General features: G+C 33.9%; 1 protein-coding gene across 1 annotated transcript; it reads right to left on the bottom strand.

Moving 5' to 3' along the window:
* Positions 1-8,677: 8,677 nt before the first annotated feature.
* LOC127844472 (beta-1,3-glucan-binding protein-like) lies at positions 8,678-18,866 on the bottom strand. The gene is made up of 12 exons (XM_052374718.1): positions 18,699-18,866; positions 18,123-18,200; positions 16,278-16,400; positions 15,454-15,587; positions 14,519-14,593; positions 14,226-14,286; positions 13,666-13,833; positions 13,153-13,230; positions 12,745-12,862; positions 12,277-12,342; positions 10,355-10,481; positions 8,678-9,230 (listed from the first exon to the last, which is right to left on the bottom strand). Exons 1-12 carry the CDS (start codon positions 18,802-18,804, stop codon positions 9,027-9,029), a joined length of 1,338 nt encoding a protein of 445 aa, XP_052230678.1. The 5' UTR covers positions 18,805-18,866; the 3' UTR covers positions 8,678-9,026.
* Positions 18,867-27,935: the final 9,069 nt, after the last annotated feature.

Below are 27,935 nucleotides of genomic sequence, written 5' to 3'. Positions count from 1 at the left end.
GCACAAAGTACTTTGGCCGGACAGGCACAAAAAGCCATTTTTACTATGAATAAATACTTGTATAAATTTACTTATATACCGCCAAAACACAAGTTGGAACTTTTCGATAAGCTTGTATCGCCAATTTTGAATTATTGTTGTGAAATATGTTGTTTTGCGAATGACTTATCAATTGAGACAGTACATATGAGATTTTGCAAAAAACTGCTTGGTGTGAAGAAAACTACTCAGAACGATTTTATATATGGAGAATTAGGCAGAGTATCTTTTAAAACTATACATATGTATAAGGCTATTAAATATTGGTTACGAATTCTTCAAACGAAAGAAAATAAGTATATTCTTCTTGTGTATAATTTATTAAAGAATGATTTAGAATTGTATCCCAATAAAACAAATTGGTGCTCCTTATTGAAGAACTTATTATGTTCGCTTTGTTTTGTTGATGCCTGGACTTTTCAAGGTGTAGGTAATAATGACATGTTTCTATATATTGTTAAGCAGAGATTAAATGACCAATTTATACAGAACTGGTACGCCAGATTAACTCAGTCTAGTAGAGCTTTATTCTACAACACAATTTCATCTTTTAGATTTCAACCATATCTCGAATGTTTTAATATAAGCAAGTTTTGTCAATCGTTTTCTCGTTTTCGAGTCTCATCGCATAGATTGCATATTGAGGCTGGTCGATGGACCAGACCTTTGAGTACCTCAATAAGTGATAGAAAATGTGCAAGATGCAATACAATTGAGGATGAATATCATTTTGTTATGGAATGTGTAATGTATACTGACATAAGGAAAAAATATATTGGCAGAAAATATTGGTTTTGACCTAGCATGGCTAAATTTGTAGATCTTATAAAGTCAGAAAATGAGAATATACTTAGAAACTTAGGAACCTATATTCATAAAGCATTTATTATTAGAAATGAGGTAATGTACAGAAATTGACATGGTAAAATTGTTGCAAAATGTGTTTCGTGTGATACTGTAAATACATGCTTTCTATGTGTTTGTTTGTACTTGAATTGTATATATTTCATGTTTTCAATGTTTTTCTGCTGAAACTGTTAATATGTCTGACGTACTATGTATGTTCCTTGGTATATTACAGAAACCATACGCAAACTATGTTTACATGATTGTTGGTTACTGTTACATACATTTTGTCATACGGATAATAAATATGATATGAGGCCTTTATGCCGTTTTAATTGTTTTAATTGTTAAGTATACCAGACTATGATAGCGTGCTATTGAGAACTGTAATGTATTGTAGTGAAATACGATTACATTATAACATTTACATGCATTTTTCTATTACGATTAAAGCGGGTATATACGATTTTGTCAAATATTTATGAATTTATATAAAATGTGTAAAAACTTATTATATATATATTTCAATATAAATTAAAATAAAAGTTAAGAAGAACATGTGTCGAAAAATGCGAAATAAGCCAGATATTTAATTCCGAAATTGAAAACGGCTGTACAGCCGAATTCGCCAGCATGTATACCATACATGTACGATGTGAATGTAAACTTAGTTTAACGGTTTATTTGAATTCCTGCAACGATATCTATTCATACGACACACGAACACTAACTCCGATCCTAATACAAAGACGAATGCTTCGGTTATTGTAGGAAAATATGTACGTCACAATCGGCTCGGGCGCTAATTTGTCTTTGCTGCATTTTATGAAATTCGGCTTTAATGTATAATTTTTCTTGCCTATATATGGTTATTGTAACATATTTTATCAAAATATTAAAATTAAACACATATAAAAAAAATCGTATATACCCGCTTTAATAGATAAGACATGTTGCCTTAATACCCTTTGTATTATTAGTAGTTCACGATCGTACAATTAATGTATTATAATGTGTCATTTTAAGTCTAGTTTCCACAATATTTGTCTTACATGTTTCTTTCGGTAAGACAAATATATGAAAAGTGGATATAAATTGTTAAGTACAGATGTTAGTGATAGCAGTTGCATATGATATCAGTCTTACATTTTCGTTTCGGTAAGACATATATATCTATGGCACTCTTCATGTTAATTCCATAGATGTTAAAATACCATCTGTGATGGATATATAACTCATACATGTTTAATAATTAAACTATATTATAATTTTTTGTATTCAAAGGTTTCTTTGCGATTGGTTATTTTACCTGTTTTTCGTAATAGTAAAATTGAACTAAATTTATAAACATATCCGAAGAGGCCGATGTAGAGAAACCATTTAATGCAGGATAAAGTGGTGTAATATGGCATACTTATGTAAATGTGTATGTTATGTCGTTGTTTGTTAAATCGATGCATATGTTTAGAATACAGCCCGAAAATGCTTCCTTTAAACAACATACTACCATGCTTATATGATGATATTTGATGGTACGAAACAAATTAGGATAAATGTATGCTACATTTTAAAAGCCAATTTCTATGTTTCTACATTGTTATTAGAATATCATCCAGTAATCGGATTGAAGAAACCTCTAAGATAAAAACATATTGTATTATATCTTAAAATAGATTGGCTAAATGCTTAGAAAACGTTCCAGAATTATCTTGCATGAATGCTTTTTGAAATATTGTTTCCAAAGCGATCTTCTCCAAATGTTGGAAACATACAACTACAACTTTTGTTAAAATTTTGTATTCTAGTCTACACTGTTCGTCAACACTTGTATTGTATATATGTCCTCGTGGGCTTAAATGCCTTATTGGATTGAAATAAACTGTCTGTCTGTCTGTCTGTCTGTCATATCATTTGAGCTACATATATTGCATTTTATATTGCATTTACGTTCGAATCTATGAATATTTATATGTCTCCCAGATTCAATTTTTAACATATATGACGAAAGTCTTAGTTTTTATATGGTTTTTCTTATGTTAAAGTTTTGGATTATGTTAAGGTAATAAGAAAATTCAAACCGATGTTTCAACTCTTTGTATACTTTTAATGAACTTTTAACATTTAAATTTCGCCACAAACCTATGTATATATCAATAAGTCTAGTTTTAAATATAGGGATACATTCATTTGAATTTACTGACTCTCGATACATCCATACATCTACAAAACCAGTATTTTGTAGCAAGTCTCGTACTTTGGTTATCGAATTGTTACATCGTATTATATTTTCAGCACCGTTTCTCATATAACATATTGTACTATATTATATAAAATTAATTCGTTTAACAGTATACAATTTTATAAAATATTTTATAATTCTTACATAACGATTTATATATAACGTGTATTGCCCTAGTTCCCCGTATACTGCTGCATTAGGAGTACTCATTTTGGCACAAAGTATTCGTTTCAAAAATCTATGAACTCTTTCAATATCCTCAGCATTTGAACAAATCCTAACCTCACACGCATAACACAGTATTGGCGTAACCTACGAATAAAACAGATTTAACATTATTTTAGCAGGAACGTGCATGTCTTTGGTGATTGAAAAAAAAACGACCCAAAGCCTTTAAACCTTTATCTGATAACGTTTGAGCAGTCTGTATAAATGACCCACTACTTGATAGTACAATTCACAGATAGTTAAATGATTTGACCATTTCTATTTGCTCATTATTATGAAAAAAATGCACAATATGTTTTTGTACATTTACTTTTAGCTTCATTCTATCACAATATTCATATAGATTATCTTAAGATTTTTGCATTCCTTGTTATGTTTCGGAAAAAAATACGGAATCATCTGCAAGCAATAATAAATAAATAGATAGCTGGTCCAACGTTATCATGTTTAAATAATTGTTATAACTTAACAAAGTTCGAGTGATAGTAATTAAAAGCCATGAATCCTACGTTATAAAAAATCATTTATGTGTATATACGAAAGTAATGCATACCTGGTTCATATGCACAATCTTTAACAAGTGTGAAAAACAACTGTATTGATTAACAAATAGCGGCTCGTATTATCATTTTAATTATAGGTCTTCGTGCCAGTTAATCTCAGTACTAGATAATTTATTGATCTATATCATCGATGGGCTGTTCATCCGAATATTAAACGCATAAACCATACCCGTAGCCAGGGGTGGGGGGATGCGAAATTTTTGACGAGTAAAAAAAGTGTGAACTATAAGTTGCACCCAAATTAATTTGACGAAAAACAGGTTATTTATCTTTTCCCGGAATCCAGTGAGTCTTCGTATTGAAGACAATAATGTTGAACTCAATAGACTACCGACAGATCACCATATACGGTAATCAATTTCTCGATGAAGTCATTTCCACGATAGCGCGTGATTTTTGTTTTAAAAATTTTACCGTAGAATTGTTGAAATCAACATAAGTTTTAACAGCAAAATGTGAGAAGATCTAATAAGCCGGTCCTGACGTAGGTGGAAGGAAGGTTATCCTAAATAGTTAACTAAGAATAAATGTTGTATTAATTAATAGATTAAAAGTTAAATGACGATTTTCATATAAGTAATGTATAGTGTTTTCTAGTTTGATGTAAAAAAAACCATTTTAATAGTATTTGTTTTTCATTTAATAAGAAAAAAAATATACTGTTTATCCACTGAGTCAACTTTAAACTGTCTGAAAGCTATGACAACTGTACTTGTAAAAAACAAATTACCTGATTGTGGGTGCTATACATTTTTGAGTTACTTCCCTTTGATATAAATTTACCATAAAACATGCATGCAGTATGCAGACACCAATGTCAATCTATTGTTTTCATAGATAATTTCACCACCATAGACATCTGAGTTTGGTAAGTATTTAACATGTTTATTCCTTGTTTGTTTAAATATTACATGTCGTGTTTATATGTTTTAAATATTAATACGATATTTTCTCAAAGACAAGAACAAATCATCTGCAAAGTCATACAGAAGACCTTATTCATCACAAAAATTACCCAAAGGCAGTTCACATAATGCAAAAATAGTGTGTGTGTGTGTGACCATTTGAAACACATATTTGAAACCTTCATTGAATTCAATATTCAAAGAATGTTTTCCCCAAGGCATGAGTAGTACTCTGATGGGTACTTGTTAGCGGACATTTTTCTTTCCTTTTATTCTCTTTTGACTTACCTAGTTTCAAACAATTTTAAAACAAATTGATGTTGTTTTCTGCTGATGAATTGCTTTTCTGTCTTAAAGATCATAATGGATTTTTATTCTAAACGTTATACTTGTTTGATTTCTGTTTAGTATTGATGAAGATTAGAGAATACCCAGTTTTGTTAATCAGTGTTTGTTGTACAATACACTATTAACACGTTTAGAGAAATGCTAGGTCTCTGGTACTATCCATAGTAGCAGACAAACAATTGTTTTGAAAAAAGTAAAATATTTTCTTTCAATTTGCTTGATTTATGAATGGTAAAATTTAGGAATGGTAAAATACACCAATTTTATCAAGATTCCAATAAATAATGATATTTAATACCGTTCTTATTGTTGATTTTACATTAAATAAATGTGCTGTTGCATTTGTAAACAAAGTGTGTGCGACTGTATGTTATACCACATTCATGTCGATCAGTCTCTTAGTATGGTCATTGAAGGTGAAATTTCACAAACAATGTCATATACCTTCAGTCTTTAAATACAGATACACATTCACCACCATGCAAGATTTTACGTGTCATTTTCAAAATTGTCTAGGGGCAGGACCTCCAAACATCCCGATTGCAGGAAGGGGCACCCCCTCCCGCACCTACCCCCTTCGCAACTTGGTTGCCTAATAACAGTCGTTGATGGGAAAATTCGCACCCCTCTCTTCAAAACCCCTGGCTACGGGCATGTAAACATTTGTTGTAAAAACGCCCCATGTAACACACGCTTTAGTGGTTTCAGTTTTGCACTCTGGCCTTTATGTAGCGTACATTCTCATAAATTCATATGAAGAACTGACACTATTTGGCCTCTTAGGTTTAGTCGCTCTCTTTCGACTCGCAGTATACTTTAGTACATGATTTTGACAAAAATATTTTATAATCTCCACTTTTGATTGTTTGGCCACTTTTGAAAATGTGTCTTATTAGTATAATTATATTTGGAATATTGTACCTGATTTTAGTAATGTGTTCATACTGCTTCTGTGGTTATATTTATGCATGTTTTAAGAGGTTATCAGGCCATGCTTACCTCCCATCACTCAAATAAAGATTTTCTTGTGTATACACCCGGGGGGGGGGGGGGATAACTTCCCAAATATTAGGGTAGGGTAGTCCCACTGAGACTTTCGAAATGTGACCCATTTTTATACCGGAACTCTGATAAAGTAGACCCGGTTTGATACAAGATTTTTGAAAAAGCAGAACCATTTGAATACGATACCATTGAGAAAGTGGACCCATTTCAATACACAATTTTTGATAAACTGTACCCATTTCATAACTAGAATTTGATTAAATGGCCACATTTATACTAGTATTTTAATCTCTATCATATCAATACAGTATACTTATTGAATTTGCTATTATATGTTTATTTGTATATTTCATATATGTATCATACAACTTTGCCATTTAAAAATATGTCTGTATATTGTAGTCATACAACACAATAATTCGTTAATTTTCAAAGGTCAACCCTGTCCTCATTAGCATATTGTGATTTTCAAAACACATTTATATACAAGAATGAAATTTATCATACCCATGTTGATACTGATACTTTCAAATCTATATATATTTTTATACAAGCAAATTTCAGATTTCAATACCCATATCTATACCTAGATGTTCAAAACTATACCCATATCTATAATTTTAGTCGAAAAACACCGTATATAGAAAGTTACTCCCTCCCCGGGGGTATACACATTTAATCATCGGTACTTGTTTACATACCATTTCATTTAATATTTTGCAACTGTGCATTGCCTTCAATTAACGTATGTTTAACTTTTGAGTTTATTCGGTTGGTCACGTATGGTAATCCTAGGAACTACTATCCTCTCTAGGTGTTTTAAATTCGTGCTACTAAGTGATAGTCCAGGGTTTCATAAACCTTTGTGCTTGGCTAACCATCCGAATATCGATGACTCCCGTCCAATTATCTTCATCTCCAAACAGATGCTTCTGGGTAATGACTTTCTGAGCTACTTTTGGACATATTGGTTTTTATGTCTCTGAATTCAAGGAAATGGCGTCTCACAGCGACCTGTTACAACCCAGCGTACATTCTGGTGCTCCTCTAAATCACACAAGTTACACTTTAGACGACTACTAGGTTTTGTCATCGAAACCCTGTTAATTAAATACATGCTTTCCATCATTACCCATTATCTTTATTTACTTTACGTACCCATAACCAATGATGGTTAACCCAATTTAACACATGATTTAAATGACGAGGCTAACTAGTAGATAGTCTTTCACCCTTTTTACCAGTGCCTGTATTTTAGGCTAATATTTGTTATATATATAATATATATTTCGTTTTCTGACAGTTTAATACCGCAACGCCATTGTTAAACTACTAAATTGGTTGCTCTTTTATCAATACGTTCCTTATCGTGTTGTACATTTTATGTTTACCTGACAGGTAGTCTTTTACTTCTTTACCTGTACTTGTTCTTCGTGCCCATAATTGTTGTATATTCCGCTCTGGTTGTCTGCGGGATTAAAGCCACAACTCCATTCTTGTACTACATGATTGCCTGCTCTGTTTATGGGTTACCATTTTTATTTTACTTTTGTTGTGTTGCTTTTCAGGTTATGTTTACCTAACTGTTTAAGGCTGAAAGTAATCTTCCACTTTTTACAAGTTCCTGTTAAGGCCAATACTTTTTGTATATATTTCCTATGTCGTCTGACGGTTTGAGGCCGCAGATCCATTGCTTCACTACATGATTGCATAATCCTTTGACGGTACATTTTCTTATCTTTCCTTTGTTTTTTGTGTTGCTTTAAAATTTATGTTTCCTTGACAGTTTACGCGTGCAGGTAGTCTGTCACCTTTTAACAACTCATGTTATTAAGGCCAATAGCTGTTGTATATTCATGTTTTTCCTATGTCGTCTGGCGGTTTAAGGCCGCATCTCCACTGTTTAACTTTATGATTACTTCCTTTTTGAATGGTATATTTTTTATTTTACTTTGTTGTTTTGTTGTACAATTTATGTTTACCTAACAGTTCATGGCTGCAGGCAGTCTTTCACCTTTTTACTAGTGCCTGTTCTTGTTGCAATATATTTTTTTATATCTATTTTGTTTTCAATTGTTTTACTGATAGTCTGCTTTTGTCACTTTTGTTGACAATTTACATTGTGCAGTTGATATAAACACTGAATGATTTACCCGGCTGCACTTCCAAATACGCAAAAGCGAATACAACCAAGAAAAGCGTCTTGTGTACATATATTCTCGGTTGTTTTCGCCTTTGCATATTTGGAAGTGAATTACTATTTGTATTCAGATTGCATTTTAACAATTGTGCTTCGTAAAATTTATTCACTAACAGCGAGAGCCTTGTAGCCTAAATCATGGTGCTGTCCAATCACTTGTTCTTCACACAATCAAATATTGAGTGCTCTCAAATCACTCGTTTTTACCCATATAATTCAATTCCCACAGACATACTCCTTATTGTATTCAGTAGGACACAAAAAGGATACCCAAACACTATTTCATTATAAAAAAAAACTGTGCAACTTCTCAAAAATTTAATTTATTACATATAATAAGGAATGTGATTTTGTAAAAAAAACAACAACAACACAGATTTAAATCGCTCTAGGAAATCGGGTCTAAATGCATACAATGTTGTCATAGATTAGCCTGTACAGTTCGCAAAGATCATTTATGGACGAAACTTGTTCGCTTTCATGGTATTTTTCGTTAAAAGGAAGTGTTTTCTGAGCGAAAATCCAATTAAAGCAAAACGTTTCGTCCTAAATAAGCCTGTGCCGTTTGCACAGGCTAATCTTGGACGACACTTTTCGCACATGCATAAAGCCCCGTTTCTCAGAGCGATGCTCGATACATTAATGACAAGTGTTTAGTACTGGAACATCTCCACGTAGTCGACCTCCATTGCGACATTGTCCCCTTGCCAAGACGGGAGCCAATCGTTCTTATGGTTCCAGAAATCAGCAGGCTCTGTCGGAGAGTTATTGTTCCATGGTTTCCGGCTGTTGTACGTCCAGTCATCCGGGAAGAAACCATTGGTTCCTCCGATGGCAACGTTCAAGATCAGGTAGAACTGAAATACGAATCAAACGAAATAGTTTGAAGTAGATCTAAGTAATGTTTTGTTAACATTATATATTCGCTTGGAAAAAAATGACAGAAAAACATGCATTCCGCTCTCAATTTCAATTTTAATTGTATTGACTTCTTATTTAATAATCATTAATATATATATATATATATATATATATATATATATATATATATATATATTCATATATATTAACGACTATGGATTATTGTTGCGCATTATGGTGTTCAGCAACACAGTCACACTTACGTAAAATACATTCGATACAAAAACTAGCTGCTAAAATAATACTGAATAAACCATATTCAACTCCTTCAGCTCCCTTATTCAAAGAACTTGGTTGGTTGACATTCAATAACAGATGTACTTTCCTAACTGGATCTATTGTTCATAAGTTTGTAATAGGCGCAATGCCCTCTTATTTCAATAATGTTATACATATCTCAAATAACAATGTGTACGCTCTTAGATCCATCACACACACTGATATATCATCTATTCCGTTTAAAACAAATTATGGAAAACGAGCGTTTTCGTTTCGGTCACGAACCATATGGAATTCAATTCCAATAAGCATCCGACAAGTGTCTTCGAATACTACATTCAAAATAAAATTTTAAGAATACCTCCAAACAAATCATTGATATATATGTATGCTCATTTGTTAATTTTTCTATATTAATACTTTGTTGTGATGTGTCTGATGTGATTTATTTGAAAGATTAATTTTTGATAGATTGTTTTTTGTATCACATTTTGCATATTTTGTATTATCATAATCATCATCGTCATCATTATCATCGTCGTCGTTGTCTTCGTCGTCGTCGACGTCGTCGGAATTGATAAGGAAGTTATTATAACATTTAACTGTATAGTTCATTTTCTTTTTTCCCTTGTATGTTCGTATGCATGTTTCAAAATATATACTTGTGTTTTGTTACTGAAGACCACATTGTAAAAAAGAAATTATTTCTTAATGTGAATTCTTCATAAAATAAAGTTATTATTATTATTATTATTATTATTATTATTATTATTATTATTCAGGAAGGCCGTTAGTAAGAGTGTAAAAATGTAGTGCCACTGTGGTCCACGTCTGTACATACCGCCTGGTCGAATGGGGCGGCCTTTGTTCCACCAGACCACGGGTTGTTGCCGCCAAATCCGCCCTTCTGCCAGAATCCGCCGTTTTCGATATTGACACGCAACACCTCGATGTTGTCGACTAAGATTCTGGAAAAGTTTTTTCAAACATTAAAATCGAAAGTAAGGTATTGGAAAAAAACAAAATAATAAAATGGACACTTACGTATTGTATTGAGCAATATCTCTTTTGTTTAAATGAGGAAGCACACAATAGTCGACTAGGCCAATCGCTATTACTATTTGGATGAATGTCGCTTCATATATCTCTCAACTTATCTGTATTAAACAAATGCCGCGTATTATTTATATGGTGAGTAATACAATTCAGAATGTTGAACTGTACAATTTGAAAGTGGATATTGCTGTGGAATTTTAAAGGTTCATCATTTTAAATACATATTAAGATTATGACGATATCAACAACGATAAAAAGTGAGCAACAAAATAATTGGTGAAAAAGAAAATAACATCACATTTACATAATTTAAATAACTTTAACACAACGCGTTACATGCAAAATAAGAACAACGTTAACAAGTAAGAACCCCGTCTGATTATGCCATGACAATTTGCGACAATAAACTTACATTTCAATAAAATTATGATAAATTCTTACACGAGACGTGTCTAAAGACAAAGAAGGAAATAAAATGTGGGTTACTATGCACAAATCTATAATATATGAGCGTTAAAGTGAAAAAATCATTAATAATTCCGGAAGTTGCCATCTAAAATAAACGGACTTAAACGCATCTTTTAAAATCGTTTCCAACTAAAGGTTGGTGTATACTAAATGGAACAAAGCGTTTCGAAGTCGTGATTCATTTCATACTCATATGTTATCGTTGCTGTGAATTATTCGGAAAAAAAGCCCGACAAAAATCCTTTTTTAAACAAACACTGGCAGAAAATTCAGATTAATTATACTTGACACAATTTTATTTTCTTTCATCCAAAGTCCAGTGAGTTATGTCTTAAAGGGGCCGTTTAACAGATTTTGACATGTATTGAAGCATGTCATGAAATGCTTTATATTGATAAATTTAAACATTTGACCTAAAAATCTCCATTAAAAAATACAATTTAAAAAAGGAAAAAAAGTAATCCGCAACAAGGCTCCAACCACTGACCCGTGGAGTCCTGGAGAAAAACGTACCCCGCCTAAACCACTCGACTATCCATGCTCATGTTTACAGCGGATGTATTTTTTCCTATATAAGCTATCCTCGTAGTTTCCCAAAATAAAACGCCAACAACAGAACTTTCCAAATTATTCAATCGTTTCGCGTCGCACAACGATTCATAATTTTCAGGCTTCAAATCGTCTGAAGATGCATATAATGGATATTTAAGACCATGGTAAAATGGTAAAAATATCATAATTAAAACGAAAATTTGCGAATCTTCAACAACTTCTTCTAATTTTGTCAATTTACCAAAACGTTAAACGGCCCCTTAAATACGACTCATCAAAGATGGTTTTGACATTTTAAATAAAAAAAACCCCAATGTTTTATGGTATTCTTATAATGTTTATGAATTGAGTCGCCTTCTAGGCGAAGTAATCCCAGAACAGGCTCAGATTAGCGAGATTATTATGTGTCTTGTTCTGATAAAACTGGGCATAATACATGTGCGTAAAGTGTCGTCCCAGATTAGCCTGTGCAGTCCGCACAGGCTAATCAGGGACGACACTTTCCGCCTAAACTTGATTTTTGGTAAGGAGGGACTTCATTGAAACTAAAAATACCATTAAAGCGGAAAGTGTCGTCCCTGATTAGCCTTGCGGACTGCACAGGCTAATCTGAGACGACTCTTTACGCACATGAATTAAGCCCAGTTTTCTCAGAACGAGATTTATATACATTTCGGAACAACTCACATGATGTGGTCAACTGTCCAGTCCAATGAGTACACATGGAAAGAATTGGAGTAGGAGTTGTCGTCCCTGAAACAATTGAAGAAGCAAAGTGTCATTACATGCAACATAGTGAAATGCTATGATCGGCTTTTTATGTAAGCAGTTAATCCGTGTTTTTTTTTTGCTATGATGTAATCACATATTTAAAAGATTGCTCACTTGCTTAATTCGTGTGACAATTATATTACTGTGATCTTTGAAGCCTTTGCTTAATATTGATATAATCATTACCTGATTTTTTAGACAAAAACATTAACAACAGCAAAACTCAAAACACTAAAAGCAACACAATAACTGCAACACATAGAGGCGTAAACGTGCCAGTGTCGTTCTGAATAATAAATAAAGTACTTTTACTTCAATTTCCGTCAATGTAAAGTAATAGTAGAAATTCAAATGAAAAATGATATAATGCAAAAATCTGGATACCTTTCTCCATGCGTGAGGTAAAATTTATTTTGCCCAGCGTCGGGTCCCCAGTGTAAAGTTGAACCGATTTCGTTTCGTCCATGGTCATTTCCGTCAGGTGCGCGCGCAACACTGTTGCCTGCACGTTGAATCATAAATGGTAAAGTAAAGCTATGGTAAAATTTATCAAATTTTATTATTTATATACTAAAAAACATTGTTTCATTTATCCAGATTTTTGGACAGCTTATGAGGTAAGATGATACACCTCATTATTTAAATATACTGAAAAAACAACAACAAAAACACAAGACATGCAAAGTTTTTACTTTTGTACGAACATGGATTGTGCTTTGCTATTATTTTCGTATAGATGGTTCTTTAACTTATGAGGACACATTTGATAATATTTTTTTTATTTATGCAGACCTCGGCTTTCCATCAGGTCGATTTCACCGGAAGCCGGCCATCCGCCATAGCGAGAGTCACGTGGCAGCATCCAGATAGCTGAAATGTAATAACATATTATTATATTATAGTTTTTGGGGGTCCAGGGTGGCGAAGCCCCCCGGAAGCTCCGCGATTTTAGTGATTTTGAAGGCTTTGACAAGTTTAAATAGGTGATTTAGATCTAGTTAAGTGTGAAACATCAAATGAATTGACTTAACTTTGGCGATTTTACGGGGGGGGGGGGGGGCGTACGCCGCGTCCGCCCCCCACCTGTAGCCGCCTATGGATGAGATAATTATTTGTACGCACATTTGAACAAAATAGATCCCAATTAATAATTCATGAATTTAATTTATTGCCAATCCATTGGTAGCATTTAAGTTATACACACGTTAATACATGTTTTATAGTGGATTGTTTAAAAATTCAATTGTTGAAACAGAAAACATCTGTTCTATTCGCTAGCGTCTATATAGCAATGTCGGGTTTTACCTGGCCAAATCCAGTCGCCCTGAGGAACTCGTGCGCGCACGTTGACGCGACCAAACCGAATTGTCTTTTTGCTCGTGATTTTACCGGACATGACCGGTGGAAGGAGACCGTCCCTACCGTGACGTACGCATCCATATCTGTCGGCATTCGTACATCGACCCCACAGTTCTGAAAAGGAAACAGAAATAGGAAGGTGGTTATTCTAAAAATTTACAGATTATGTTTTTGATGCTCGATTACAGGATTTGAACTGAGAACTAATACGTATCTGTAGGATACAAACAATGTCGAAACCTTTCACTCAAATAAGATATGCTTCCTGATAATGTAAAGAAAACTGATGGATACCGTGGGTTTAAACAATGTCAGACACTTGCGCTTCAAGTCAAACGAGAAAAAACGTTCGCTTTATCCAAACTCAAATAGTTTAGTGTTGTTTTGAGTAATTCACACACATAATTTATAAGTTTAGATATGCTCATAATTATAATGAATGAAAAAGTTGGAATTGTGTACATTTCAATAGCAAAAATATTATATTTCAAAAAACATTCGCTCACGTGCAACGTCCATGGTTCCAGTATGAAGGTAACCCTCGTTGAACTTTTCGGAAGTGAGCGTCTGGGAAAAAACAACAGTCCGATGAACACGCGGTAGATATATGTAAATTAATGACATAAAAACACAATCCAATTTAAATGAATGAAATATTTGGTATAAAACAACTAATGCAATTTTGAGTACGTTGATTATGACGTTTTACACATATTCATTGATCTTATAAATCTTCTGGGAAAATAATGCTATGAAATAAAGTAGCCGAATATCCGGTAAAAGAAACATTCGAAGTTACCGGTTTTAAAAACAAGTGCCCGTTTCTGGTGAAGACGTTCAGTGGGTCGTTAGTGTACACCTGAATCTCCCAGTTCTAAAAGTGGATACTGATTTGCATAAACACACGTATAATAATTTACAAACAATGCCGTTAAACATGTAGGCGGACATGTTCATCTACATGTACGTTCATTTGATTTTGTTTCTAGTCTTAACGTCAAAATGTCATCATTTTATCAAATTATGACGTCACACTTAGATATAAAGTATTGTCAAATATTAATTGAATACACACGTAGTAATAAAACCTATCAAATAAAGAATAACATTGTTTTCCACTATCGCTTACTTATCCAATAAACCTATGGTTTCATTAGTTACATATCCACCATTGATGGTGATCTTCTAGTATCACATACATATCCAACATAGCGTAACATATAATCTCTAACATTTCCGACACGCCTAAGCACTCATAACATTAATTAGATATCTGAGATGCATATAGACATAGCATCACTTATATATCCGACATACATGGAAACTTATTATTACTTACATATATCCGACACACATGGATACATAGCCTCACTTATATAACCAACACACATTGAGACATAACATCACTTACATATCCGACATACATGGAGACATAACATCATTTACATATCCGATAACATGGAGACATAGAATCACTTTAATACATATCCGACAGACACGGAGACATAGCATCACTTACATATATCCGACATACATGGAGACATAGAATCCCTTACATATTCGGCATACATGGATGAATAGCTTCACGTACGTACAAGACATATATATGGATATATTATCCCACACTTATTCGACTCTGATGGGGATCTTCAGGTACAACTTACATATCCGACATACCTCGGGACATATCATCACTAAAATATCCGCAAAATATAGGGATATAGAATCACTTACATAACCGCCATACATGGATATTTCATAGTCCCAATTGGAAGTGTCCACGGCACCATCGAAGTCGTCCCGGAACACGAGGGTGCCTGACTGGCGTCGAGGGTGATCCAGAGGGAGCACAGATATGCCCGTCTGCTCTGAAAATTGTATTATGTTTTATTGTAAATAGTTTACATCATGAAATATTTTAGTAAACATATATATTTGATATGTTTATGTGTTTAAAAAGACTAGTTCAGCGAATTTGTACATTGATTAATAATTTGGATATAACGGCGACTTGAAGAAATATGTAAGAAATATGTAATTTGTAATTTTAATTATATCTCCATGTATGTTCGATATGTAAATGATGCTAGCCCTCCATGTATGTCGGATATGTAAGTGATGATATGTCTCCATGTATGTCCGATATGTTCTTACATACTTGTATCAGAGCTATTGTTAAAGGGACGGCATTTACTGATTGTAAATTTTCCAAATAGTTGTTAAATTAAAAATTGGAAAAAGATCGACGAAAAAACGGAGAGAAATGATACAGAATAATGCTAGAGAAGGATGATTAATAAAACGTGAGGTTGAATACCAAAACGCCCCTTTAAACTAGTTTAATGCTGCGGTTAAAGAATGATATTAAAAGAGATGGTGTGTTGTTGTCGCTGTTATAACTATTAATCAATGTACGAATTCGCTGAACTAGTCTTTTCAAACACAGCACACCGCATCTTATTGTTCCAGTCTATTTGTTATCTTATCGGTCTATGATGTATTAGTACAGCATTAATGGCTTCGCGACAAAATATCTTAATACTTAAAAATATAACAACCTGCTTTCATCGAACCACTTTTCATAATCTTCTTTCCATTATGTGTGCCGACCAATGTGTACTTGATTTTGCGGCCGGATGTGACATCACCGTCGTTCTTGTGGTGCTTCCACGTACCATCCACTGCAATAAATCGTAACTTCATATAAACGTTTAAATGAGGAACACCAGTTGTGTGCTAAACATATTAATAGTAATAATAGCACAGTTGTTTCATGTCATATAACTTAATACTATAATAACAATTAGTATTCAAAATGGTCGAAAAATACATAAAACTTGTGAAGGACCAATAGCATCATGATTCGCGATAATGATATTAGAGTAGAGGCAAATCCATGGAACATTCAAACCATAAATTCCAGTTAACATACCGGTGCATTGCTTGTACACACATATTTGAATGGGTTTAAAAGCATTAATAAATATACTAGTAATATGGACTCTTTCTTTATTATCAATTATTTATTAACATGACATGCATGTTCCAAACGAGTTGCTTGACTAATGTTACAGAGCTATTTAAATATTAATGGTTAGGAATTAAGTTAGATTATAAAATATAACGTTTTTATATCATCATGCACGAAATATTGAATTTAAAATAATTACCAACGCTAGACAACAACTAAATACCTCGTTTGAATATGCATAAGATGATATTAAGAACTATTAATTTCTAGTAAGATGCTCTAAAGCGTTATCAACACGTCACTTCTACAATGTATATAAAAAATTAAATGTTTATCATTATTGGCACGCTCTGGGAAATACAAGTTTGGAATACCGGTAACACTAGTTGGAAGAGGCACATGTAACGTAATGCATGTGCGTAAAGTGTCGTTCCATATTAGCCTGTGCAGGCAGCACAGGCTAATCGGTGACGACACTTTCCGCCTAAATGAGATACTTGCTTAGAAGAGACTTTCTTAAAACAAAAAAAAATCATAAAAGTGGAAAGTGTCGTCACTGATTTGCCTGTGCGGACTATACATGCTTATCTGGGACGGCACTTTACGCAAATGCAGTAAACCCCTTTTCACATAGCACGGCCCTATATTATACAAAACTAGGACAACATGTGTTCTGTTATCCTTAACCGAAATCTGTCAGTATAGGAGCAGGAGCAATATATGGATACGCTATCAGTTTACGCGTGCTTGTCAACATGAGCTGACCGCATGGACCAGAGATACGTGGTTTCGTGGACTTAAATTGTTAACAATGAATACATTTAAGGCAAATAAGACTAATTGTGAAAGAGAAAACGTCGCTAATTGTAAATTAATTAGGTGAATGAATGTCTTTTTTCATGATGAATACGCTTGTAATTATTTTTTGAACGTGTGAAAAGATATGTTTGTAAATGCAAGCATATTCATGCTTCACAAAAATATAACAAGTATACACTTCTTGAAAAGATTGCATATGCACATACACTAATTTTCACTTTGTGAAAGGTGGTCAGTTAAATCCATACGATATGACCCATTAATTCCGTATCTTAGGAATGTGCGGACCACTCGGGAAGCATCCTTTAATTGGCTTATTAACAGCCCTTTCCTATCCAAGTCGTGACAGAAGCATAAATGTGGGTTTGTGACAAAGAAAAGCGTGTAAAAAAAATACGTTTAGGGTCTGTGAAAAGAAGGCTTAATGCATTTGCGTAAAGTGTCGTCCCAGATTAGCCTTTGCAGTCTGCACAGGTTAATCAGGGATGACGCTTTCCGCTTTTACGGTAATATTCTTGTAAAGGAAGCCTCTTCTACGCATATGCATAAAGCCCCGTTTCGCCGGAGCGAAGCTCTATTTCGCTATTGATAGTTGAAGACCCAAAACACATACCCGACTGATGCAGTTTCTCCGAAAATGCCTTCCCGTCGATGACGTACTTGATTCGCTTCCACTGCAAACCTGGAACATCTGTAGTAAAGACAAAGCAAATGCCATGCTACAATATTGAAACCTTAAATACGACGCAAATAATGTAAGAAGAAAAAACAACAACACCAACACACTTAAGGAAAATGTGTTGTTACACTAAACTTAAGCCTTTTCAACAAATAAATAATTTGAATGGTAACCCGCCGAAAAGAAAAAAATTGACATTGATGCCAAGATAGCATTATGAAAGTAGTCTGCATTGGAAATTCAACTTAAACGTGAATTAGCAAAATCTTAAACGGAATGCAACTTTACGTTAAAGTCTGTATTAATAGTTGTTTTTTCATTACCATGAACATCGTTCTTTCTATCAACAATTACACACACCACAGTAAATTTCAATTTCTTCACATATAACTGCTTACCATCTTCGTCAAATATCGGTACATGTATTTCTTTTACCATCGAGTATCTATTTGATCCCAACAATCATAATATTATAGTCTGAATACATAATAAACATCAAATTGCTCTGACCATCAACAGAAACCTCGAAGCCTCCAGGTTTCAGATGTTTGATATTTGGCTGCGGCAGCGCGCAAGCCACGACGACGACGACGACGGCGACACAGAGACGAAGCATCCTGACTCCTGACTGGCACGATCAAGCGACACGCTGGTTTATGTAGTAGAAATTAGGACATAAACCCTCGCTGACCTTATCTTTATCATGATTATAAAACCGTCACAGAATTTACACTGCACTAGGTTTTGGCTTCTTTTTTGATCGTCTAGATACTGCAATCTGTGTTAGATAATTTGTTCTGAAAGTAAGGCAATATCATAAATGAGTGTTGAAGCATAAGTCAACAGTCTTGATAACTTGTGTATGTCCTTTTAAGTATAATCAGGATATTATACGGATTTCCCCGGATGCTTTAGAATGAGTATCCATAATTGTTTGATTGTTGCTCTTAAAACCAAACATTACTTGCTTTAAATTAAATCAGTTTGCGGTCATTTCATTCTTTGAAAATATAACAAGACTAGTGAACTTTCATACATCGACTCGAATTGTTAGTGAGCAAGTGTGGCTAACAGCATGTACGATAGTACTTGCTAAGATGCAATATACATTCACATTGTTCGAGTTAGTTTTCTCGCTGAAAAAAAGTACATTTTGTATGTAATTGTGTTGCTAGTCTATGAACATTATAGTCTATAGGTTATAGGAAAAAGATGTTCAACTTTGTGAAGAAAGCATGAAACTTTGTATATAACCATTTTAAGGTATGCTGAATTCAATAAGATGTGAGGACACGCGATTGGAAAACTCTATATGCCCTAAAATGAGGCTCCAAAAGGGGGCCCATTTTTCATTTTTTATTTTTGAGCAACAGGATTAGAAACAAAAACAATACATATTTTTTTCATTAACTATTGTTTCTTTATCTAAAAATGTATCAATATTTGATGTATCAAACATTTTTATACTAAGAACACAGTAAAATTACAAAAATGAGGCCCCAAAAGGGAAAAAATCTAAAAATAATGGTTTCAATACATTTAATGCTTAAAAATGACCACTTATTAATCTTACATATAATATTTAACTAAATTGATCTTAATAAATGTCCTACAACTTTTTAAATCCAAAACTAAACAATTCCTGCCCCAAAAGTAATGAGGCCCCTAATGGGGAACACTTAAGTAATACCTCTCCGGTAATGCAAATAATACAAATAATGTTGAATCACTGGACCAATAAAAAATCTTAAAATAATTTATCATTTTTGCATTATTAATATCTCATAACAAGTATTCCATATTTAATTATTAAGGTTAAAGCCATATATGAGGCCCTACATGGGAACTTACTAATTATTGTTTAGTGTATATCAACTTCAATACTGAGTATCAGCTTCAATACTGAGTATGAGTAAAATGAGAACATGATTAAGCAAAACAGTACCATATATATTTTTTTCCTACCTATTCATAAACTTCAGTTCATATCAAATGCATGATATAAAATATAATAATTATTTTTCAATTACAAGCAAACTAACTAACAAATGAACTTGATCAAGTCTAAACAACTTCAGTGTTGAATATGTTATCTTAATTCGGTTTGGTTCTTGTAATATTTGTTAGAAGAAATTTTCTCCTAAACAATGATAATTCAATAATCTGTTCATGTATGGTTAATGCATAATTATACACAACTAAAATGATCAGTAGATTAAAACTCAGAATGAGGCCCAATTCTTGGTTTTTCATGTATACCAGTATTATCTAAACAATCATGAAATGTATTATAGATAAATCCATTAGTTCTATACAGCAGTAATTCGTAGTGATGTCATGTATTCATATCATATAAACTTATTTATAATAGAGTGTATACTTAAATGTATCTAATACTTTTGGTATATACTTGTATTATGTAAGTATCTTATTCTCTTACACAAAGGCCTTCACAATGGCACAACTGTGTATAGAGTAAATTTGCCTCGATGCATTTCATTTACATCTACCAGAGCAGGTGTTTTTACAGTTGCATTTGATAAGCTCTCTACAACTCTTAGCAGCTTCCGGAAGGGAACTCCAAAATGGGACCCAAGTGTTATTGTTCTTGATCCAACACCAGTCACTAGGATTAGGCAACTCAGGATTCGCAATCATGGCTTGACCCCAAACGTGACCTGTTTGATACACAGCCCTTTTAACATGCTGGACAATTGCGCATCTGGTAGGTGGAATCAATCTGTCTATTTCCTTGAGAAAAGAGATGCTTCATAGCTTCATTTACAGATGCATGGGATGAGGTTTTGCTTTACAATAAGATAATGTATCGTTACACAACTTTGAAATCCTCATCTGTCACTGAAATCAAGGGACTTGACAACCGTTTAAAAACTGGAAAAAGATGAGGGAGCGTAATGAAAAGCGTGAATGCTGTCTTTGTGCCAATGCCTGCAAATGCACAGACAGTTATCGCATCCTGACAATGCATGAACTAATAAAAGAAATAAAAGGTCAAACGAAACATCTTTGCCAAGAAAAATGGCTATCAAATGAGCTCGTATGTACCTGAAATGTTTGTTGTGTCCAAATGCTAGCCACAGTTCACAATTTTCAAACTGACTGATGGTGCAAATCGTTAGCACAAAGACATTTGTGTCAGTTGCATGAAGCATTACTCGCTTGTAGCCTTGTTTATACGCATCCACAGCATGCAAAACCATACGAGAATCAGATTCCTCATGGTTGCAAGGCTGTATATTGCTGATTTCTGGTTCCACTGGCTTGGTGCTGCTGTTAGCAACTAAAACATTCTCTCTAAAAGTGGTCAAAACCACCTTCCCTGGTGGTGTTTTCAAAAGACTAATTTGTGTTGCCAGAAACTCGTAAAGTGTTGCTTTGTTTTCATCAACCCTTAAGAATGATTTCCAGTTAGCAGGAATTCGAGTTGATCCGTTTACTCTGATTTTATCGCCTGCCCCTCAACTGTGTCTAGTATGTACTTTGAGGCTGTTGGGGTTGTACGTATCCTATACTACATCGACCCTGTTGACTGACATTAGCTGCTGAGATAAATAAGGTAATACAAGCTTCAATGCATAATCACTGAACGTTTGAACTCTCTTGTCTGACCTATTGGGATCCAGGGACTGAACAATGGCAGCACCATCTTGTATGCTAACCTCTACAGGAGGACTCATCTCTGGCGATTCCTCTTCTCTTTCTAGACACTTCAGTAGGTCAGCTTTACTACCTAGTCTTATCTTGTTATTTTCTGCTATAGATGGGGGCCATGCATGGTTTTTGTGTTCAAAAAAGATGTCCAAATCACCGTCTCTCACCTGACATGAAATATACATTCAAGAAAATAATTTAATGTCACTTTTCATACTCTTAACTTTTGATGCCTTTGCCTCTTTTTTTCTGGACCCAGTTCGAAAAAGTGAATTTTTCTTTATTGTCTCGTAAAAACCTTTTATATTGTTGCTTAGACGTTCAACAATCACAGATTCGTACTGAGCTTTTCCAATTGATTCTGCTGTCTTGACTGACATGATTACCTCAGGAGACATGACAACTTTTGTGTCAAGTGTATAAAGGTCTGATGTGTCTTCTTCAAAGGGATTTCCCATATCATATATTGTTTCGACTAGCTGGCGTACCTGAGTCTGAAACTTTTTTGTTTAGTTTGCTTCTCCTCATGGTGTTTCGTATCATCTGAATTGTCTGTATTATCACTCGCTTCCATAAGAATGCGTGATGTTTCTGGTGCAGACACCATCCATCTTCGAAGTGCATCTGGATTTTCGGTTAGACCAACCAATCCACCGTCACCCTTTACTATAGCATTCTGCTGCTCATGAATTTGGTCCTGAGCAAGTGCTAAAAATCTGTGTTCAGTTTTATTTGTTACAAAGTGTCCTTTTGTGAACTCTTCGTGGACATCGATACTTCTTTCTTTAATTAAAATTAAATCTTGTGAATGGACAGTCAGCCAACGAGCATAATGAACATGGTCTATTGCAAACATCCATGGCACCATCTTACCCAGGCATTCTACATACATCTCGTAATTAGCCTCCCTTTGAGATTTCATAAACTGTAAACACAGTATTTCAAGCTCCATTGTTTTATTCCAGTACGCAAATTGAGGGTGGATATTATCCATCATATCTGACCACTGCTGATAATCTAACTTTTCAGCACTATCTGTGACTCTTTCGGTATACTCTTTATAAGCTTTACACTTCAATATATAAAGAGCAGCTACCATCACTTGGTGGGCCCACTGACCATGTGAAGTACTAGCACCATTCTGTATGCTGTCAGCTCTACCAGCGGATAGTCCTTTTTCGTACAATACGTCTACAAGATTTTTACATCTGGGTTTATTGTGTACTGTAAGGCCCATATATAAGGGCAACATTGTCTCTCTAAAGGATGCAGCGTACGAACATGTTTTGAATCTTTCTTCACACGTTTTACAGCATTAAAAACCAGGAGCTGAGTCATTGAAGAAGCAATATCTTTAAGGTTATATTCTGGTCCAGTCTCGTGACAAATATCTGTCCCAGAAGGTATCATTTCAACTAGCATATTTAAAGATTTGGGCAGATCTTGATACTGGGCATCAATCAAAGAGCCTTTGAATTCATACTTTTTGCTAAACAGGTCTTTTCGTACAATACTTGCAGCTCGTAATAAGGTGACAGCTTCATTGTCGTGAAGTATACTATTTGCACAAAGTAAGGCATCACAAATGTCTTTCTTAAATGACAATACAACCTCATAGTTTTTTGGTATTGAATATATATCAACCACAGGAGACTAGATCTAATTAATTAATTAAATTATATAATTGAAGTCCAGTTCAACACTCCACTACCAAATATCATGCTGGATACTCATGTGGATAATTGCTGAATAGTTAATTGTTAAAAAAACTGTTTTTTTTAACTTACTGATTAGTAACAAAGTTATGTATATTATGTGAACATTTGTTATGTGATTTACAAAGGTAAAGTTGGTATTTGGTTTAAAAATTAATGTTTTTTTCCATGAAATTTTCTTGCTAGAAAAGTTTGGGTTACAATCATGACAATACTTAATATACATGTATATAGCAGCTTATCATTCTATTATTATAAATTGACAAGAATTCTGTAAAATCTATGTGGCATACTATTTATGCTATCTCAACTTGTTTATATGAACATTAATTGATGTACATTGTAAACGTAAGGAATATATAATTGTTTACTTCTGAATAATTTGATATCTTTATTATAATTGTATATAACATAATTATAATTATGCTCTGAGATCATTACATACTCTTCGCATATATATATATATATATATATATATATATATATATATATATATATATATATATATATATATATATATATACTTTCCACTACATAGTTTAATTAACATTAATTAATATGTTGTTTAATTCAATAATAAACTAAGTACATGTTCTGTTATGTTCTTTATATTTTAATCCATCATTCAAATACAAGCATGATGATCTTTATTAAAATGTGCTTTAGAAAATTAATATTATCTCTTTGATACCTATTAGCCCGACAAAATAAGGTTTAATATAATGCTTTACCTATAGATTTGAAATGAAGGTAAATTCTATATGAAACGGGTATTAAATATATTTACTTCTAATGTTATACAAGTGTGTTTATTTATAATCTCCCCTTTCAAATGCGAATTTAGAGGATTATCATTTAATGCGTCAATAAATACCCATACAATTTCAACAGATCATGCACCTCTCATTCATAATATTGCATTATTTTAACATTTAAATCATTTTCACACAATAATTGTGACATATAGCAATTTCAGGAAAATCTCTATCTCAGAAAAGCCGTTTTTACCTCCCTTTTTGAAATTGGTTTAAAAGTAGGTTCCCGGACAGATAGAGCGTGTCCTCACGTCTTATTTTATTAAGGGTATATTAAATAAGCTTCGTACCAATTTTGGTGCTTTCTTCAGAAAGTTGAACATCTTTGGTATTTTATGTGCCATAACCTATTCACTATTATAACTAATGGTTAACGCATACACTTTATTCATGATACAAGCAATCCAGCAATACTATATGACGAAACCCTATTAAACCTTACAAATTATATAAAATCACCATAAATGAATTGGGAAACCTGAAAAGAAGGGCATGTCGTTATTATTCTTGAACATAAATATAAAGGACATAATATGTGAGGCAAATACCATTACAATTAAGTAGTGCCAAAAATTATATTAAACAAATATGCAATGGCTGGGATTGCTGAATGATTCAGGCAAAATTTGTTGTTAAAGGCATGTACTGACACTTCAAAACCAGATCCACTTTGTGAACAAGTACCTTTAATAAATAGATGTAAACTTGAAACGAAAATTGAACGAAACGAATATGTGTCTTGTTCTGTGAAAGCTGGTCATAATGCATGTGTGTAAAGTGTCGTCCCAGAATAGCGTGTGCAGTCCGCACAGGCTAATCAGGGACGACACTTTCCGCTTGTATGGTATTTTTAGTTTCAAGGAAGTCCCTCCTTAACGAAAATCAAGTTTATGCGGAAAGTGTCGTCTCTGATTAGCCAGTGCGGACTGCACATGCTAATCTGGGACGACACTTCACGCACATGTATTATGCCCAGTTTTATCAGAACAAGACACATATTAACCCTAAGACCGCTCTTTAGCCCTAAACCGGGTGATCAGCGAAAACTGATACATGTATGTCTTTCTCGCAGCCAATCGGCCGTTTACCCCTATCAACCCGTTGATTGATGTGGTAAGCGGCTAAACAAATGATTGCTCCCAATAGGACACGCAAAATTACGGTGGCACTAAAGTGACATCACCGCTCCAAAAAAAAGTCGGGAAAACACAAGTTATGTTTTCCCGTCGCCAAAAAAAAAATTAACTCGGGGAAACACAAAATAAGTCTGTTTTCAGGAGTTGTTTTTTTTTGGCGACGGGAAAACAAAAGTTCTGTTTTCACGTCTTTTTTTTTGAGCGGAAAACACAAGTTCTGTTTCCCCGTCTCTTTTTTTTTGAGACTTGAAAACACAATCGCTATATTGTGCGCATATATAGTAGTAGTTGTAGTAGAGGTAGTAGTAGTAGTAGTAGTAGTAGAAGTAGTAACAGCAGCAGCAACAACAGCAGCAGCAGTATTAGTTGTAGTAGTATTAGTAGTATTAGTAGCAGTAGCGATAGTAGTAGTAGTAGTAGTAATAGAAGTAGCAGAAGTAGTAGTAGTAGTAGTAGAAGTAGTAGTAGTAGTAGCAGCAGCAGAAGCAGCAACAACAGCAGCAGCAGTAGTAGTAGTAGTAGTAGTAGTAGTAATAGTAGTAGTAGTAGAAGTAGTAGTAGTAGAAGTAGTAGTAGTAGTAGTAGTAGTAGTAGTAGTAGTAGTAGTAGTAGTAGTAGTAGTAGTAGTAGTAGTAGTAGTAGTAGTAGTAGTAGTAGTATGTTTTGTTATATCAGAACTTGCCTTTAGGACGTTTTCAAATGTTCCCTCCATATAATCCGCGTCTGTGATTGGCCGATTATCTTGTGCGCACAATATAGCGATTGTGTTTTCAAGTCTCAAAAAATAAGAGACGGGAAAACAGAACTTGTGTTTTCCGCTCCAAAAAAAAAAAGACGTAAAAACAGAACTTTTGTTTTCCCGTCGCAAAAAAAAAACCTCCTGAAAACAGACTTATTTTGGGTTTCCCCGAGTGAATTTTTTTTTGGCGACGGGAAAACATAACTTGTGTTTTCCCGACTTTTTTTTTTTGGAGCGGTGATATCACCTTAGTGCCACCGTACAAAATAGAGCAATTCCATTTGAGACTGATCATTTGGGTCAGACAGGTTATTCCATTTAGTTATCTCCCACATGATATTGTACATGTCAATCATTAGAACCGTCAACGATGTCCAAGTGATGGTGTTTTGCTTTATTTTGTTGTTAAATAAAAACCCGTTGGTCATTGAAAACGTTAATTGAGACATTAAATGGGCCGATTTTGATCATAGCACTGTATTATATTGATGATTAGGCTGTTTGTATGTATATCATAGGTTGAATAACAGTGTATGCTGATACATTAACTAACCTAAATAAATGCTATGTTGATACATATATGTAGCTGGAATAGTGTTGATTGGTGTGAAGTTAAGACATGATAATATAATCGGTGTTAAAGTTTTATTTTCACATAATTAACGATTTATCAACGTTGCATATTGGTTGCTTTTTTGTCTGTCCGCGATCTGTGAACTTAAGTTATTTCAATATGGTGACACAAACTTCGCTGTAAAATTATGATATTAAATATAATTGCACCTGTGCACCTGCAACAGATGACTGCTTGAATTTTACTGACATGAATAATAACCACGCGTTTGAAAGTCATACTCTCTCAAACATGCGTTTTTATTCATGAAAATACACACTAGCAAGTTACTGTTTTTCTGAAAATTATGGACACAAGTTTTCTCATGTCCAGGTAAAAGTACACGGCGTTTTCAAGCAAGTGCTTTAGTCTATGGTTTCTCCATCAGCAAAAATCAGACGTCGTCAAAATCTCATCGAGCCCATTATCTAGTACTGGAACAATTTCCACGTATTCGACCTCCGTGGCGCCTTTGTTAACTTACCACGACGGTAGCCATTCGTATTGCGGTTCCATAAATGCGTGTCCGCGGTCAGAGAGTTGTATTCCATGGTTTCGTGCTATTGTATGTCTAGTTACACGGGAAGTATCCGTTGTTTTCTCCAATCGTAGCGTTCAGGAGAAATGTTCGTATACCGTTACGTAACGTGAACAACGACGTTCATAAGGTAGCACTTAAACAACACGTTGAACAAGTTTATTAAACATTACATACAGAAGACCAAAAGCCCAAACGGACATAGTAAGCATTCAGTGTTTATAAATCAAGTAGTTTATGATAAAACAAAGTAATAATACATTTTATCGAAACAATACATGCATGTATTATTAAATACTAGGTTCTTACATTAAAAACTATCGATAGTATATATGTACATGTATATAATAAGATATGTGTATAACTTCAAATGCTAATGGAGCTTATTAATTGCAACCATACTTGAAATATATTATTATGTGCATATGTTAGGACTACATGTAAAATAATATAATAACACGTTGTTCTAGCCTCAAGTAACAACTTTCGTTTCATGAGGCACGTGCATATAATATTTAG

This window comes from Dreissena polymorpha, chromosome 9, assembly GCF_020536995.1.
Source record: "Dreissena polymorpha isolate Duluth1 chromosome 9, UMN_Dpol_1.0, whole genome shotgun sequence".
NCBI classification, from domain to species: domain Eukaryota; kingdom Metazoa; phylum Mollusca; class Bivalvia; order Myida; family Dreissenidae; genus Dreissena; species Dreissena polymorpha.
This window is presented reverse-complemented; position numbering and strand designations above follow the sequence as displayed.

Bases quoted from the DNA above. Each gene is read 5' to 3' on its own strand.
- LOC127844472 (XM_052374718.1), bottom strand. From the start codon at position 18,804: ATGCTTCGTCTCTGTGTCGCCGTCGTCGTCGTCGTCGTGGCTTGCGCG. The intron at 18,201-18,698 runs GTCAGAGCAATT...TCTTTACTACAG, and splicing joins CTTCGAGGTTTCTGTTGATG to ATGTTCCAGGTTTGCAGTGG. The intron at 15,588-16,277 runs GTTGTTATATTT...TACAATTTTCAG, and splicing joins AAGTGGTTCGATGAAAGCAG to AGCAGACGGGCATATCTGTG.